Source organism: Peromyscus leucopus, chromosome 1 (assembly GCF_004664715.2).
Source record: "Peromyscus leucopus breed LL Stock chromosome 1, UCI_PerLeu_2.1, whole genome shotgun sequence".
Classification (NCBI taxonomy): Eukaryota; Metazoa; Chordata; class Mammalia; order Rodentia; family Cricetidae; genus Peromyscus; species Peromyscus leucopus.
The window spans coordinates 12,284,482-12,301,770 of NC_051063.1; the positions used below are offsets into that span (position 1 = coordinate 12,284,482).

General features: G+C 43.0%; 1 protein-coding gene across 1 annotated transcript in view; it reads left to right on the forward strand.

The window, feature by feature from the left end:
* Positions 1-11,670, forward strand: part of Nmrk1 (nicotinamide riboside kinase 1) — a 28,186-nt gene extending 16,516 nt beyond the window's left edge. The window contains exons 5-9 of the mRNA XM_028874894.2: positions 394-541; positions 624-695; positions 1,242-1,348; positions 4,587-4,670; positions 10,417-11,670. Of these exons, the coding sequence (XP_028730727.1) occupies positions 394-541; positions 624-695; positions 1,242-1,348; positions 4,587-4,670; positions 10,417-10,424 (419 nt within the window). The 3' untranslated portion in view covers positions 10,425-11,670. The remainder of the gene's footprint in view (positions 1-393; positions 542-623; positions 696-1,241; positions 1,349-4,586; positions 4,671-10,416) is intronic.
* The last annotated feature ends 5,619 nt before the right edge of the window (positions 11,671-17,289 follow it).

Consider the following 17,289-nt stretch of genomic DNA (forward strand, 5'->3'; position numbering starts at 1 on the left):
TCACTTTGATAACCTGAGTTCCATCCCTAGGATCTCCATGGTGGAAGGACAGAACTGGATCCCTCAAGTTGTCCTCTGACCCCAACACATACACAATAAATATATCAATATAAAAAAATTACAGCTAGAAATAGTGGCATGCTATTCATTGTATTTTACATTTGTACATCTTTATTTTTCCACTATAAAAGTGTCTCAGACATACCATTTACATATATCTCTATTAGTGTCTTAATTGGGTGTTTTAAGTATTTATTATTAGATATCTTGAAGGATAAGTGAAATGCTCTTATGTCATACATTTATAGGGCCCTGGAGACACTTATCACAAAAGCCAACCACCTAAAAAAAAAGTTTGCTATATTAATTTCATATGTTTTATGTTTGTCTCAGTGCTCGAAGCACTTAACATGGAAAAAATGATGTCAGCCGTTTCATGTTGGATGGAAAACCCAGGACACTCTGCGGGACCAGTAGCCTTAGAAAGTGCTCAAGGCGTTCCCATCTTAATTATCGAAGGTTTCCTTCTCTTTAATTATAGGTAAGCCTCCCCACCCTAATACCAACCAAAAGGAATGCAAGGTGGGAGACAGAGCCTTGTAAACTGAGTATTGTTATCTTAGGCCATTGGACACCATATGGAACAGAAGTTACTTCCTGACCATTCCCTATGAAGAATGTAAGAGGAGGAGGAGGTACGTTTAGAAACCATCTCTGTGCATTGTTATCCCAAAGATAAAATAGGAAAACAAGGAAAGTGGCATTATTGACCAAGCCTTATATCAGAAGTCAAACTTTTTTTTGTAGAAGTGCTCATCACCTGGGGTAGTGCACAGGAACTTCTCTAAGAAGGGCCAGTGTCACCCTGTGAGCTCCTTCCTCCTCAGCCTCCATGCCCAGGTTCTGCTATCACTTCAGAGAACACCAGCTAAGTAGGTGAGGAAGCCAGCCTGTCCATATCTCACTCCTTATTTCTTCTTGTACTTGTCCCATAATTCTTTCATAAAACACAGGAGGCTGAGAAAAGGTAATTGTGAGTGTTAATGAGTTACAGGCTTATGGTTTGAAATATAGAACTAAGTCCATTTTGCTGCTTTTCTCACTATGATTGAGTTTTTAAAAAAAGTCTGAATTCCTCTTTAGATTCAACATGAGTGATTTTCGCATTGTTTTGACTGGATTCATTTACTCTGTCAGTCATAATTTCGTATGAACATCAAGTTTCCTGCATGTTTTTCCAGTACAAGGGTGTATGAGCCTCCTGACCCCCCAGGGTATTTTGATGGCCACGTGTGGCCCATGTACCTAAAGCACAGACAAGAAATGAACACCATCACCTGGGAGATCGGTAAGTACCCCCCTCTCTGAAGACCTTTTACTTCTCATTTATGTCAAAGTACAGGAAGGATTACTTGGAAATCATTTTTCTCAAGGAGTTTTTAAAGAGATGCTCAGGCAATCTCAGGGCTCCCCTCTTCTGAAACTAGTTCTTGCTGGTTTCTTTTTCTCCTTGTCAAGCATGTCGGAGTCCCACGTGATCATTCATTGACTCACCCTTGCCTGAAGGGAAGGGAAGGGAAGGGAAACAGACTCAATCTCTACCTCACCCAGCTCAAATTTCACGGGGAAACTGCTTTAAAGGTGTGAGCTTTACAAACAGGTCTTTTCTCCAGGTAAGCACTGACTAAGCACCAGGGAGACTGCCCACCTCCAGGTCCCTTGAGAAAACTATCTGTCACTAAACTCCTATGTGGAGCTGCCTTGGGGTGGGGCAGGCGGGAGATAGTTAAGTTAGGAGGAATGACTGTCATCCAGATCATAGGAAGAACCGAGAAAAGACCTAGGAACAGGAAGGCACAAGAAATACCCAAAAGAGGTTGTTGTGTTTGTAGTAGAGAAAAGCAAGGGGAGGATGTGCTATGGCTGTTCATTCAAGCCAAGGCCGGGCCCTCTCATGCTAGTAGGATGTCCTAGGAGAACTGGGAAGCTCTCTGCAGACAGGCTCTAAACACCGTCGTGGTTGGTACTTATTCTTTTCAGTAGGACCTCTCGTGATCTGAAGGGTAGATTCAGAGGTTGCAGTACTGAACACAAGGACTCAGTAGAACTGGAGCATAAAGGTGCCAAAGATGACAGACACCCCAGGAACTAGCAGGTGATATTTTGGGGGAGAAAACATGAAGGAGTTGTAGATATGTGAGGTAGGACGAATGTGTTTTGCAAGAAATAAGATTGAGGTACCTGAGAGACAATGTACCAGTTTGGAGGCAATAGGAATATTTGGGCCTCGAGCTAAGAGACTGTCACTGGAGCGTTTATACAGTGCTCATGGGGAGAGAGTGGCATAAGTCTGTTGGACAGGACATCAGAGGAATCAGACTGGTATACTTTTCAGAGCAAAGGGGACTCCTCCATATTGAAAGGAGCCTGCTGGCCTCCAGGGAAGGTAGCTCTGTGCAGATCTGTGCAGCAAGGGCGCAGGTCCGTCTCAGAGCTGTTGCTAGCTTGTGCTGCCCCAGCAGTTACTGTGCCGGACAGGAGAAACATCCTCTTACACACTTCGCTCCCTCCGTCTGAACTACCAGTCTAACATTGTCCTTGTTCTTTGGCCTAGTTAATGTCAGCTGTCAAATTGACACAACCTAGAGTCATTCTGAGGGAGTCCGAAGTGAGGGATTGCCTAGATTACATCAGCCTGTGGCCATCTCTGTGACAGATTGTCTTGACTGACGCGTGTTGTGGGAGGGCTCCATTCATTGTGAGCAATGCCACTGTACTCAGTTAGGCCTGGGCTGTGTAGGAAAGCGAGCCGATCGAGCAGAGAGCAAGCCAGCAAGCAGCATTCCTCCACGGTTGCTGTGGCTGGTTCTCACCTTGCCTGCCAGCCCTGACTTCCCTCCGTGAACTGTGATCTGGAAGTCTAAGCCAAATAAACCCTTTCTTCCCCAAGTTGCTTTTGGTTAGAGTGTTTTATCACAACTCCTGAAAAGAAACTAGGTCACCCTGTTTAAATGAAGTCAGTCCATGGTTTCCAGCTCTTTGGGGAAAAAAATCTAGAAAGACAGCAAGGCACAACCTTTCTCCAAAACTTCATCTCCCGTGCTGTTCCTTCCTCTGCTGCTCACCACTCACACTTCCCAACAGGCAACTTCTCTTCAGATCTCCTCATCCTTGCTGTTTTACGACTAGAGGGTCATTTTTTTCTTTAACCCAGGTAACTTCTTTTTCTTGAAAAGTGTCTATGCCAGTTCTGCTGAAAATATGTAAATACGCAGACTTCCAGATCACAGTTCACGGAAGGAAGTCAGGGCTGGCAGGCAAGGTAGTGTGTGGTAAAGTCCAGACTGACACACAGTTTAAAAGCGTCACAGATGATCCCAGTTGGGCCATGTGTTTTGTTGGGTGAGGAATTGCTCCTCTTGGGGCCAGGCACCACTGCAGTCTCCTGCCATTCTGTGATAGTCAGGCACCAAGAACAAACCAAAGAAACTGCCCACATCCAACTTAGTCAGCCAGTGAGTTTATTGGGGTTACTTACAGGAGCATGGTGACTCAAAGACAGTTGCATCACCAAAAAGTCCATGTCACCATGGCAACGCCTCCTCTAAGCAGCATCCCTGGAGCTGCTTGTACAACCTGCTGGCTGCTCTGGGCATGGGAGAGTCTTCTGTTCCCAGCAGTTGTTGCTGCTGATGTAACCTTCGCAAGGGGCCTTGTGAATCCCAGGAGCTCTGTGAGTGTGGTGATAGATTGTGTATCAAATAAAGCTTGCTGGAAGATCAGAGAGACAAAGGAACAAGCCACTAAAGAAACTTCTCACCTCGACAGACCCCTCAGGCCAAATGGAAGGCCAGATCCTGTCTCCACGAATCCTCTGACTGAAAGTTCCTGAGTCCTCATGCCTTCCACGAATCCTCTGACTGAAAGTCCTGAGTCCTCATGCCTTGTATGCCCTTCTCTGCCCAGCCATTTCACTTCCTTCCTAGTGCTGGGGTTAAAGGTGTGTGTGTGTGCTTCCCAAATACTGGGAGCAAAGGCATGAGATCTCAAGTGCTGGGATTAAAGGTGTGTGACTCCCAAGTACTGGTATTAAAGGTGTGTGCCACCAATGCCTGGTTCTGTTTCTCTCCTAAACAGAATCAATCTCATGTAGTCCATGGTGGCTTTGAACTCACAGAGATCCAGACAGATATCTGCCTCCCAAGTGCTAGGATTAAAAGTGTGTGCTACACTGCCTGGCCTCTGTGTTTAATCTGGTGGCTGGCTTGTCTGCTGATCCTCAGGTAAGCTTTATTTGATACACAATATATCACACACACATGAGCCAGTGAGTTCATTTACTCTGGAGTCTTATGAGCCTCCTTCCTCCCACTAGGAGGGAATGTCCCAATGCAGAAGAAATAGGTACACAGTGAATACCATATGCACAATGCTTAACCTCTGTCTCTTTCTCTTTTCATTCCTTCCCTCCCTCAGGTCACAGTTCTGGGTTCTTTGGTGAAAGCTATTGGTGTTTTAAAGAAATGCCAAAGCATCCTTTATTAATAAGCCTGTTAACATTTAAATTGCTATTTTTCTCTTCTCAGTTTACCTAGATGGAACAAGATCTGAAGAGGACCTCTTTTCTCAAGTGTATGAAGATGTCAAGCAAGAATTAGAGAAGCAAAATGGTAAATATTGTTCCATCAAATTGAAATGGAGGAAAAAGAATCTTGAGAACAGTTCACAGCACTCCAAGAATGGTGTGCACAAATGCCAACAAGGAGAGATTACATTCATTCATCCTTCCCTTGAGAATAGAGTCCGAGATACAGTTCTGTCTGGATCTTCATCGTTGTGTTTGTCAGGTAGCTTTAGGTTTGGAAGTATCCCTGTTATGTCTCTTAATGGTTTGTATGTTATATAGTTTAAATTAAGGGGGGGGGGGGGGTGAGGACTGACACAATGGGCCTGAAACGCTGATGATTTTAATGGATCTGGAAGTCCCCTTTTGCTTTATTCTCTCAAAAAAAATTTTTATAAAGTTTCTGGGCTTTTAGTTTTTTGGTTTTTGTTTGTTTTTTGGGGTTTTGGTTTTTTGTTTGTTTATTTGTATTTTGGTTTTGGGTTTTGTTTGTTTGTTTTAGACAGGTTTTTTTTTTGTTTGTGTGTTTGTTTTTTGTGTGTGTGTGTGTGTGTGTGTGTGTGTGTGTGTAGCCTTGACTGTCCTGGAACTAGCTCTGTAGACCAGGCTTAAGTTTCTGTTTTTCAAATACAACTTTCCTGAAAGATATAGCAGGCACCTGGCTCAAGTGGAAAGAAAATCTGGAGGTGGACATGGCCTTAGGGTCAGCTGGAGTAAAGGGCTGGGATGGTATCCTCAGGGCTCTGCCACAATTCCGTTGGAGTTTATTTTTTAAATCAGCTTGCTCTACCCACAGATATGATAATCTGCTGTCAGTATCCAGTGTGAAATGATAAATGGGGAGCTGGGTGTCCGTGAGTTACCTTTACTACTTCCTAGATGTCAAACTATTTACTTTATATGGGCTTGTTTCTGTGGTGCAGGGAATAAACCCAGACCTACATGCATATGCTGAGCATCACTAGGTTAGATACCCAGACTTCAACAGTTTGGTTTTTTTTTTTTTAATGTAAATTTCCAATTTAACTCAACTGAAATGATCCAGGTAAAATTTTTACATTTATCTTTCTTGGATCACATGACTTGCTAAAGCTATCACTTCGGCCAGAAAAAAATGGCATACTGTGATTGACCATAACTAAATCATATACCCCATCATGGTTGAAGGCTCCCACCTGAGACCTGATTTTTAAATTTTTTCCATAGAGAAAGCAGGGCAGAGAGTAGAAGGAAACACAAAGAAAGTTGGAATACCATGCTGAGAGGACAAAACTCTAAGTCTAGCAGCTGCTAGATTTGAATTATAAGAATTAGAACAGGAGCTGTAGAGATGGCTCAGCAGGTAAGAGCACTTGCTACTCTTGCTGAGGGCTGGAGTTCACTACCCAGCACCCACAGTGGGCAGCTCACAGCTGCCTGTAACTCTAGCTCCAGGAGAGCTGACACTTTCTTCTGGGCTCTGCAGGCATCCACATGAATGTGTACCTCTCTCCCACCCTTCTCCTCCCCCTTCCCTATCTCTTTTCCTCTCTCTCTCTCTCTCTCTCTCTCTCTCTCTCTCTCTCTCTCTCTGTCTCTCCCCGTCTGTCTCTCTCTCTCTGTCTCTGTCTCTGTCTCTCTCTCTCTCTTTCTCTCATACACACTAATAATAATAATAATAATAATAATAATAATTTTTTAATGAAGCTGTCACTATGTTGCCCTGACTGGCCTGGAACTAGCTCTGTAGCCCAGGCTAGCCTCAAACTCACAAAGATCTATCTGCTTCTTCCTTCTATAGTGCTGGGATTAAAGGCATGTGCCACCACATCTAGCCAACAAAAACAAATGTTAAAGAAAATAAAATGATTCTGATGCTGAACTGATGGTACATTCCTATATCGCAGCACTCAGGTAGATGATGCAGACGATTCGTGAGTTCAAAGATAGCTTAAGCTACAGAGTGACGCCCTGTCTCAATAAAAAGGGAAGAGATTCTTGTGGCCAACACAGATAAAATGTCATGGTCAGCTGGCTAAAGAGAGCAGCATAAGCCTCAACAGCAGGGAAGAATGTAGCAGGGTTTGCAGGGTTTGGGGTGAGAAAACCCTGCTACAGCTCACATGTCAATCGCTCAGCAGAATTAAGTTTACTTGCTGCTCAAATCTTAAATCGGTTTTATAATAAAAAACCCAGTACCAAAATATTGGGGTAAATGCTGAAAGATCAGAGAGACAAAGGCACAAGTCACTGCCATATCTCACCTCACCAATTCCATGAATCCTCTGACTGAAATCCTCTAAGTCCTCATCCAAAAGGCTCTAGCCAAAAAAGCCTCTCTAACTGAAAAGCCTTTAGTTCCTGTCTCCTCATACCTTATAGACCTTTGTCTATCCAAGCATTACTTCCTGGCATTAAAGGCATGTGTGCTTCCCAGTACTGGGATTAAAGGCATGTGCCACCATTGCCTGGCTGTGTTTCCAGTGTGGCCTTGAACTCACAGAAATCCAGACAGATCTCTGCCTCCCGAGTGATAGGATTAAGGGTGTGTGCCACCACTGTCTGGCCTCTATGTCTAATCTAGTGGCTGGCTCTGTCCTCTGATCCTCAGGCAAGCTTTATTAGGGTACACAATATGTCACCACATTTCCCCTCTCTTCAGCATTTCCTCTCTGACTAGCCATCCAGGCCATCTGGGCATCCATTGATCCTGACTATATGAGGTCAGCCCTTCACATAGGCAGGAAGCCCTTTGAGGAAATTGTAGGACCATGTTAAATTTTCTTCATATAAATAGAACTAATAATCCTTACCAAGTCTGCCACCCTACCCTGCCACCCCATGCCTACCACCTCACCCCCACCACCCCACCCCTGCCATCTGTTACTCTGATGGAAGGTTAGCCTCCCAGAATGCAGCCCAGAGCACCAACGTAAATAGATCAAGAGTGGTGGGGTGATGTGAGTTGCTCAGCCTTTATAAATGATAACCCTGAGCCAGAACTATTTATCTGAAAGAGACCAGATCCTCTTTCTGGCCCAGTGAGAGGCTTCAGGGTGTTTTAGTGCCCAGGTACTAGTATCTGTCTTCCCAGTAATGGCCAAGACTTAGGCCCAGTCCCTTTTAGTGATTAAGTCGTATACTGGAGTTTGGCCTTAGGATCGATCTGTCTAACAATAAAGACAGTGGAAGCTTTGGTCATGTTCCTCAGATGTATTATACCCCATGCCACCCCAAATCCTTTTGCCATTAGTCCACAAGGGCCAGGAATAGCTAGCATGTTGCAGTAGATGCTGTGAAGCCACAAGATAGTACATATCTGTGTATGGGACTCAAATGTGCATGTACACACACACACACACACACACACACACACACACACTCCTTCCCTGCCTGCATCTAGAGGTAGATGAGAAATATTCTTCTCAAGGCTACCTAATTTCTGTTCTGGATACAAGATAGAGATAAAATAATAAAAGAAACACTAGAAGAGAAAAAGCTTGAAAACAGATCCATTTTTCCTGCCTCCAAAATTTATGATAGTCTTCCATTGCAGAGATAAATTACTGTGCAATTTATCTTAACCCATCACCTTTCCAAGTTCTTCTGGCCAGAAGGATCCTCAGCACAGCCTGCTTTAGCCCTGAGCCTCAGAGACCCAAGGTGACCTTTCTAACATATCAAATGTTGACTCCGGTTTTTTCACTTTGCATAACCCTGTTCAGCAAAGTCTTCATTATAATAATATAAGTCATGATTGTAAAAGGTAATAAAATTGATACATAAATGAAAAAGATAAATAACCCAGGACGGTTAGAGTTTCTATTACCCTGAAGAGACACCATGACCATGGTAGCTCTTATAAAGGAAAACATTTAATTGGGCTGGCTTACTGTGTCAGAGGTTTAGTCCATTATCGTCATGGAGAAACATGGCTACATGCAGGCAGACATGATACTCAAGAAGGAGCTGAGAGTTCTACATCTTGATCCCCAGGCAACAGGAACAACTAGATTGTTACCAGATTCACTGATATTTGACTAGAGTAGTGTTTAGCTATAATTTTTAGAAAGTTTCTGAAAAGTTTTGAATTATGTGTATTTTAATGTTCAAAGATAGTAGTGCCTTATCCTTCGCAAATATAAGATAAGCAATAAGTCCCTAGATAAGAACAGTGAGGACAGGAACTCACACAGGCCAGGATGGAGGCAGGAGCTGATACAGAGGCCATGGAAGGGTGCTCCTTATTGCCTTGCTCGTCACGGCTTGCTTAGTCTGCTTTCTTATAGAACCCAAAATGGGCTGGGCTCTCTCTCATCAATCACTAATTAAGAAAATGTCCTACTGTCTGCAGCCTGATCTTATGGAAACATTTTCTCAACTGAGGTTCTCTACTTTCAGATGACTCTAGCTTCCGTCAAGTTGACATAAAACTAGCCAGTACACAGTGCTTGCCTAACATACATGAGGCCCTGAGTTTAATCTCCCCAACTGTGTGTGTGTCTGTCTGTCTGTCTGTCTCTGTATCTCTCTCTCTCTCTCTCTCTCTCTCTCTCTCTCTCTCTCTCTCTCTCAGCCCCCACCCACATACATCTGTGTATACTGTTGGTTTTCTTTTTGAATTATGTTCTTGAAATAAGTTCTTAGAAGCAGTTTTGGTTAGAGTGCAATCATTTTACATTTTACTTATTTCAGCAATTAAATACTGCTGAAAAGAGGTTTTCTCTGAAAAAAAAAACTGAGGAATAAGAATGCATCAGGTATTTTCTTGAATTCCTGAACAATTCAGCTAAGCCTCCTTCATTTAAGACAGTGGATTGAAGGCTATAATACTTCTTTCCTACATCTAGACAACACTCAAAAACAAAAAGCATGCTGCAGGCAGCTGCCCTTTGATTCACCCCTCTGGTCCTCAAAGTTTTCCTTTCCTACAGTCAAGTATCTATGCCGATTGCAAAGGACATTGGGCATCTGGACTTTCTGTTTTTCATTGTTTGATGATTATGTACACGTATATAATGTACTTGGTCATTTCCATTACCCATAATTCTCCTTCACCACCCTCCCACTCCCTCTGAACCCCTTCTTCCCAGTACATCCCGTTCCCCCCCCCCCTCCCTCCACTATTTTCATGTCTTTTTCTTTTTCTATGTTTACTCTGGTAGTTAATTTGTTTTTGTTGTTGTTGCTTGTGAACCACTGAGTTTAATTAGGGTTGTGTGAGCATAGGTAGGGAGCGTTTACCAGGCATAGGCAACTTACCAGTGGTTACACTACAGAAGAAAATGACTTCCCCTCTCCCAGATACAAGTAACTGCAAATGGTTCCTCAGGAGGAGAGGGGCCTCAAGAGCCCCTCCCTATCACGACAGTGCTGGTGGGCCCCATCTTGGGCAGGTCTTGTGCATGAAACCGTAGCTGCAGTGAGTTCACTTCCAGTTCAGAAGATAGCGTTGCACTCTCCTCCCCATATTCCCCCTCTCTAATCCCTTCTGCCCCACCTTCCAAAATGTTCTTTGAGCCTTGGGAAGCAGGGTAGTGATATATATGCCCTGTTTATGGCTTAGCGCCCAGCAGTCATGCATTCTTAGTAATGAGTCTTCATTAACTGTTAAGGGGTCTAATTTCTAAAGATAGGCTCAAAATTTGATGCAAGGATTAAAACAACAGAATTTGTATTCAGAGTGGTTCTTTATAGAGAAAGCCGAATTTTTGCCTCAAAAATCCTTGTAATCTTAACATTCTTGGGTATTGGGTGTGAAGATGTAATCAAATAAGACTTGGGGTATTCATATTTTTCTCTTTATTCCTAAGGTTTGTGAGTAACAGCATAAAGATGGAATGCAGCAAGTCCTCCTGGGATGGATTAAGAAACTTGAAAGACAGCAAAACCCTATGTTGGGAAAAAAGAAAGGAAGGAAGGAAGAAAGGAAGAAAGAAAGGAAGACACGTGGAGGGATGTACTGAGGAACATTAACCAGAATGCAGTATGTCCTGCAGGACAGTGACATCTCTTCTGTATCTTTGTTCATTTTTATCACACTTTTCACAATCTGTAGAGCAATGTGTGTCCGTGCCGTTGGACAGGAACCTCTCGTGAATGCAAGAATAGCTTGCTCTCATCCTGCAGGAGGCACGGCACAGTTCGTGCACAAAGGGTCAATTCCTTTAAAGAATGGAGGTCAGATTTTCCTGACTAGTTCCTAGCATGAGAAAAAGAATGGTGTCTAGTCCAGCAATGAGTATTGTGTTGTGTGTGGTTCTGCATTTGTGTGTATAGTTGTGTGTCCACATTATTATGTGTATTTGTGTTGTATACACACACTCAAACACTACGAAATGAATCTTGTATACTACACGGCATTTTTTTTTCTAGTTTTCATTGCATTAGTTATAATATATAATTTGAAAAATGATGTTGTCTGCAATCTCATAGCAATGCTCCCCACCTGCAATCAGCAGCATTACCCAAAATAATGGTCTCACATTAGCTGAGTCAGCAGTTTACTGCAGTGCCGGAGACTTTGTGCTTTGTAGTACGGGTTTTCTTCTGCTTGTCCATTACCAGTGTGCCTGGGATGAGATTTTTATATCCATAGAAAGATTTGGTGTGTTTTATTTGGTTTTCTGAAACTAGCACTAGAATTACAAAAATCACATAATTTCTTCAGTCATATGGAAAACCAGAGCCTTTCTTTAAAAGACACAGGCAGGGGATGGGAATTATATAATTTCTTAATGCCTTTTTCAATGCTGGGATTAAAATTATGTATCCATGTAGAGCAGTCCTAATTCAAATATAAAATTGGTTAATTAATAATAAAATAGATTGTGCACAATCTTCTCAGTTCTTACATATTGTCATATTGCCTCATTTGGTCAATTGTCATTATTTCTTATTTTCTAACATCCATTGATAACTAGTGAGTGTTTTTAGTTATACACAATATAAAGAACACAAAACATAAACAAAACCTAGGCTCAAATTAGCAGCTACATACATGTTTTTGGCCAAGCTGTTTGAAGTCCTGATTTTAATTATCCTTGATTAAAGGGTAAGTGTCAAAATACCCCCTGTGGCCTTCAAGGCTCTCTCTGACCTAGCTTCTTTTTTCAGTTCCTGTCAGAACTGGGACATATGGTCACTGCTCACTGCCTGGGGGGCTGGGAAGAGAATGCCATAATGATAAGCTCATGCCAGTCTTGACTCATTCATTACCTTGGAACATTGCCACAGGACAGAGCAAGGATATTTTAGCAAGAAAGGAGGAGGAAATAGGAACTGAAAATAACTACCACAGCTTCTGCCTGCTTCCCCTCCCTAGCAAGATTCTGTCGAAAACTAAATGGTTGTCATTATCATAGTAGATTTTGTTGATTTTGTGGGAAAATGCAATATATATTTTTGTTTGATTTTGAGACATAGTCTGTCACTATGAAGCCTTGACTGGCCTGGCTGGCCTGGAACTCATAGAGATCCACCTGCCTCTGCCTTCTGAATGCTGGGATTAAAGGTGTGCAACCACCGTGCCCTTCTGTAATACACATTTTCATGTCTATAGATTGTACCTTTTATGTACACAGATCGTTCAAACCTCTTAAGAATTTCTGAGATGCCCCTCCACCATAAAGGTGTGATAGAGCATCATTATACTTAACTTTTTGCTCTGTTTCAGCATTGAAAACTTAAACAGAGAAAGGTTGCCTTACGGGGGAGATGTGGTGAGGAAACTGAACAATGGACGTTAAAAATGGAAACATTGTACTAAGTTTGAAAAAAAAACTACCATCTTTTGCTTACTCTTATCAGTAAGAAATAAGTCAGGAATTGAAAATGAAAAATTCGAGTGCTTGGTCCCTGTATGTCTTGTTTCATATTGCAGTTGCCCTTTATCAGTCAGTGATCATACTGAATCCAAAAGGATACAGGGAGCAAGTGTCTGCTCTTTGCACTGACAAGGAGCAAGCCTGCTAAAATCTGCGCTTTCTCGGTCCCCTTGGGATGTGCTGCCTGAAGACTTGCGCTTAGTATTAAACATGGCAGAAGATGGACAAGACAAGCCTGGGGCTGGAGAAATAGCTTAAAGGCCAAGGCTCCCAACCGGAAGTACTTGCCACATGAGCATGAGGACCAGAGTTTGGATTCCTAGTACTCACATGCAAAACCCTGGTGCAGCAGCACTCACCTGCATTGCTAGGGCTGGAGAGGCGGAGAGCTGAGAGGACTCGCTGGTCTGCCACTCTACCTGAACTGACAAGCCCTGGGTGTAGTGAGAGACCCTGTCTCAAAAAAATAAGGTAGAAAGCAATAAAGGAAGATGCCCAATGTCAAACTCTGGCCTTTGTATCCAAGTGCATATTCACATGCACACACATGTACACAAACACATGCACATGTCTGCCTCACACACACAGAGAAATGAAGACAAGATTAGCAAAGGTTGAGTAAAGACTATGCATCGAGACACACCGTCTATCACCAATGGATACGATTCAAGCTTTACCTTTTTAGGTACCAGTTTACCGTTTAAGAGTGAGTTTGTTTATTATTTGGAATCGTAAGATCTTAGAATGTTACCGTCTGCCCTGATTCTAGCTCAGTATGGACTCTGAAACTAGAGCCAGTGAGCTAGATCACTCCACACAGCTAGCTAATGGTAGGAGCAGGGCCGGGCCATCACCCCAGAGCACATCAGCAGGGACACAGATTTTCCGTTTTAGAGCAAAGAACCACAGAGAAATAGCCTATTAAAATGTACCACTTCTCCCTCCCTGGGAAGGAACAAAGCAAGGACCCCGGGGCAGAGGGGATGGAGCTTTCTGTTCTGGATTTGGAGCCTAGTCAGGGAAGCTAGCCAGCTCATGAGGTTAGCCATAGGGCAGGGCACAATGGTGAGCTCCTGTGCTGACCTTGCATTTTCAGCACAGGCTGATCCTTCAATATGCTGTCAGTGGTCCAAAGTGAAGGAAATATAGATATGGAAAGGCAAGGTAGGCATTGCTCACCACTTCTGTCTACATACAGACATTCATTGAAGTTTTTAATGGTAGCTCAGAGGCTCTAGTCAGAGCAGCATGACTTTGACAACATCAGGGACAGGGAGGTCACTGAAGTGGGCGTACCTGAGATGTTTGTGCCCATGGATCCAGATGCTGAAGAAGTTGAGACTAAGGCTTAGAACAGAGAAATCTCTGTGAGCTTTTCCTTTTCCCTCCCCCACCTGCCTCCCGTGTGTGTGTGTGTGTGTGTGTGTGTGTGTGTGTGTGTGTCTTTCTGTCGCACCCACTCATGCACATTTCTGAAACTTTACTAGTCCCTACCCTTTAGTGTATCTGAGAATCATTTGCTAAGAATGTAGACGACCAGTCCCCACCTCAAACTTCTGATTCAGTAGATTGTAGTAGGGTCTTAGCGATGACATTTTAGGTGATGGTGGCATCGGTGACCCGGGGGGCACCTCTTCAGTTACTCCTGTAGTCAGCAGATAGCAGCTGCACACACTGAAGTGCTCACACTGACAGAGTGTGACTACGAACAGCCGCCAATCATCCCCATCATCGCTGCCATTGGAGAAACAGCAGGGGGGTTGCCAGCCAGGAGCCTGCAGCAAACATGGCTTCCCCCCGGAGTCCAGATCATAGGTCCAGGGAAGACATCAGTCCCTAGAGCCAGCAGCTGTGGTGGAGTACCACTAGAGAGAATAGAGTCCCCAAAATTCTAAAGAGCGAACCTCCGAAAATGTGCCAGCATGACCTCTGTCATTCAGTGGGTTCTGGCAGTGCCCTCTCCTGAGGTCTAGCCAACCTTGGTGCAGAGGGAGGAGGTCAGAGAAGGTTCCTTGGGTGTCTTCTCAGCCCCACAGGATGGGGAAGTTCCTCTTCTGTCTTAGTTCTTTGTGCTTCTTACTAGGCCCAATTTTTTTATTATTTTTGTTTATGTAATAAATATCACTTGTGTTTATGAAAGTATGTGTATATTCTATTGTTTCACATTGTACCTACTTTAAACATATGGATCTGTTTCAAACATTTCATTCACTTATGTATTTTATATACTATTATATTTATATTAACACAATTGTTAGATTTAAAATAATTACTGATTTTATATAAGTAATGCATTCAATTCTTTATATAGTAGCTTCTAGTTTTCATTACTATGTGGCTTTCCTGCCAGATGTACTCAGAACTAATACAACTATTGGGCATGCTGTTCAACTAATTATAGAAGATGAATTTGGAAAACTGTGCATCTTCATTTCCTGTATTTCTTTTCATTTTCCATTTCTTGTTTCCGAGATGTTATGCATACAACATTTGCCCATAAGGAAAAAAAAAATGAGTTAGCCAATCAGAAATGCTCCAAATGGAGCCTAGATATAGTTCAGTGACAGAGAACTCGCCTAGGCACACAGTCCCCAGCCCCATCGATCAATAAGCCAGTCAATTAATGTGCCACAAAATGCAACTCTGTGATTTTGCACTGCCCTAACTTTTTCACATCAGGTATCTAGTGGGTTTTCTCTCTACATCTTGGATGCTCTCCATTTGACAGTATAGTCCCTTGGGGGTCGGGGGGAAGAGAGGCTGGGTTTTTTGAGTCTAGTATTTCAAGTTACTTTTTAAAATGTGACTTGCCTTTTAAAGTACAACCTACCGTAGATTAGTTTGAAGATTATATGGATTTTCTTAACACTTCAAAGTGACCATGAAGAAGTCACCTGACAGGAAAGTCATTTCCAACAGTGATGCTGTCACAGTGTTCTTTGAAGAGTCCAAGGCTGCTGAGGGTTTTGTTTATCACACAAGCATGTCGACACCCACATAGAACCTGAAAGTTTACAATAATAACCTTTACTGAGCATTAATCATATTGACACACAGTGTCAAATGCTAATAAGAAAATGTGCTGCCGAATGTGATGGCACACAGAAGGTCAGGGTGGGGTGAGGAGGATCAGGAGTTCAAGGCCAGTCTCAGCTACACTCTGAGTTTGAGGTCAGTCTGAGAAAACTAAAAATTCAACAACAAAAAAAATAAAAATAAAATAAAAACCAAGCAAACAAAATTCTGTTTTGACGGTTGGCAGTGCTTGTAATGCCAGCATTTAGAAGGCTGATGCACAACTGCCAGTTCTAGGCAAGCCTGGATTACGCAGTGATACCCTCTATGCCTCAAAAACACCAAACGAAGGGTAGGAGTGAAGAACTGTCCTCTAAAGCCTGGAAACAGGAGAAGGTGGGGATTTCCTGCCCCTTCAGGGTTAGCTGGCTCAACCAAAGATTATCCAGTTCTCTCCTGAATAGAACGGTTTAGATCTTGTAAGTGCAGATGTTAACTTGTACAAACACCACCAGGTTTCCTCTCCTCGACCCTGCTGGCATTTGAGTCTAGAGAAGTCTTCTTTGGGTGGTGTGGTACACACTGCAGAGTTCTTACATGGTTGTCTTCTTTTGCACCCCCACCCCAAGTTGTAACTTCAACATGTTTCCCATTACCAATGCCCCCTAGGGACAAAACCACTCCCCACTTGAAAACAGCTGATAAGCAAAATTAATATGGCCGGCAGAGATGGAAATCATTTTTCTGGTAGAGACAACCCTAAAAGCTTCAGCTTATTGCTCTATACAGGGACCAGATTTATATCGAAGTGATATTATTCCAGTAGTTTGCTTACAGACACCACAAATACTGTCTCTAATTCTCTCTGAGCCAGCCTTACTATCTTGCCAGCTTATTAATTTCTTAAATGAATCTTTTAGACATGCTTGCTTTATATTCTACAATTCATATTTTTAACTATACGAAAGGTAACATACATTATTTCATGTTTGAACAACCATATAATTATGAGACTATAGATGGTATACTAACTGCCCAAAGTCATGCTTCCAGCACTCATAGAAGACAGATTGGGAACCCAGCTTTTATGACTCAAGTAGTGACAGCCTTAACCACTATGCTATCCTGTCTTATGAGTCCCTGCCAGTCCCCAAACTCTGTGGCTCAGTGTGGCGGTTTGACTAAGAATGGCCCCCATATGTTCGTGTGTTTGAATGCTTAGTCACCCTGGGAGTGGATGAAAGGATTAGTAGGATTAGCAGGTGTGGCCTTGGTGGAGGAAATGTGTCTCTGGGGATGGGCTTTCAGATTGCAAAAGCCCAAGCCAGGCCCAGTCTCTCCCTCTTCCCTTGCCTCCACTCTTTCTTTTCCTCTCCCCACTCTCCCTCCGCCCCCACCACCACCTCCAAACCAGGATCCAGTAGTAGCCCTCAGCTACTGCCAGGCATACTGCGCATGCCTGCTCCCACGCTTTTTGCCGTGATGTTAATGGACTAAGTCTCTGAAACTGTAATCAAGCCCCCAATTAAATGCTTTCTTTCGTAAGAGTTCCCTTGGTCATGGTGTCTCTTCACAGCAACAGAACAGTGACTAAGACACCCAGCTTCCTGAACCCACCTTTCAATTACGCCAGCACCATCCTTAGCCACCCATTTTGTACACTATTAAAAGTTTTTTTTAAGATTCTGTGGTTGTGTTGTAATACCACAGAAGCCACCTGAGAGTAAAGTTAACATTTATGAAGGATTATCTCAGATTATTGTTAGTGCTTACAGTAAGTCACAAATCACATGAAGAAGAAATGTTTACTTGCTGCAATTGGAAACCATGATTTGCTTCATATTC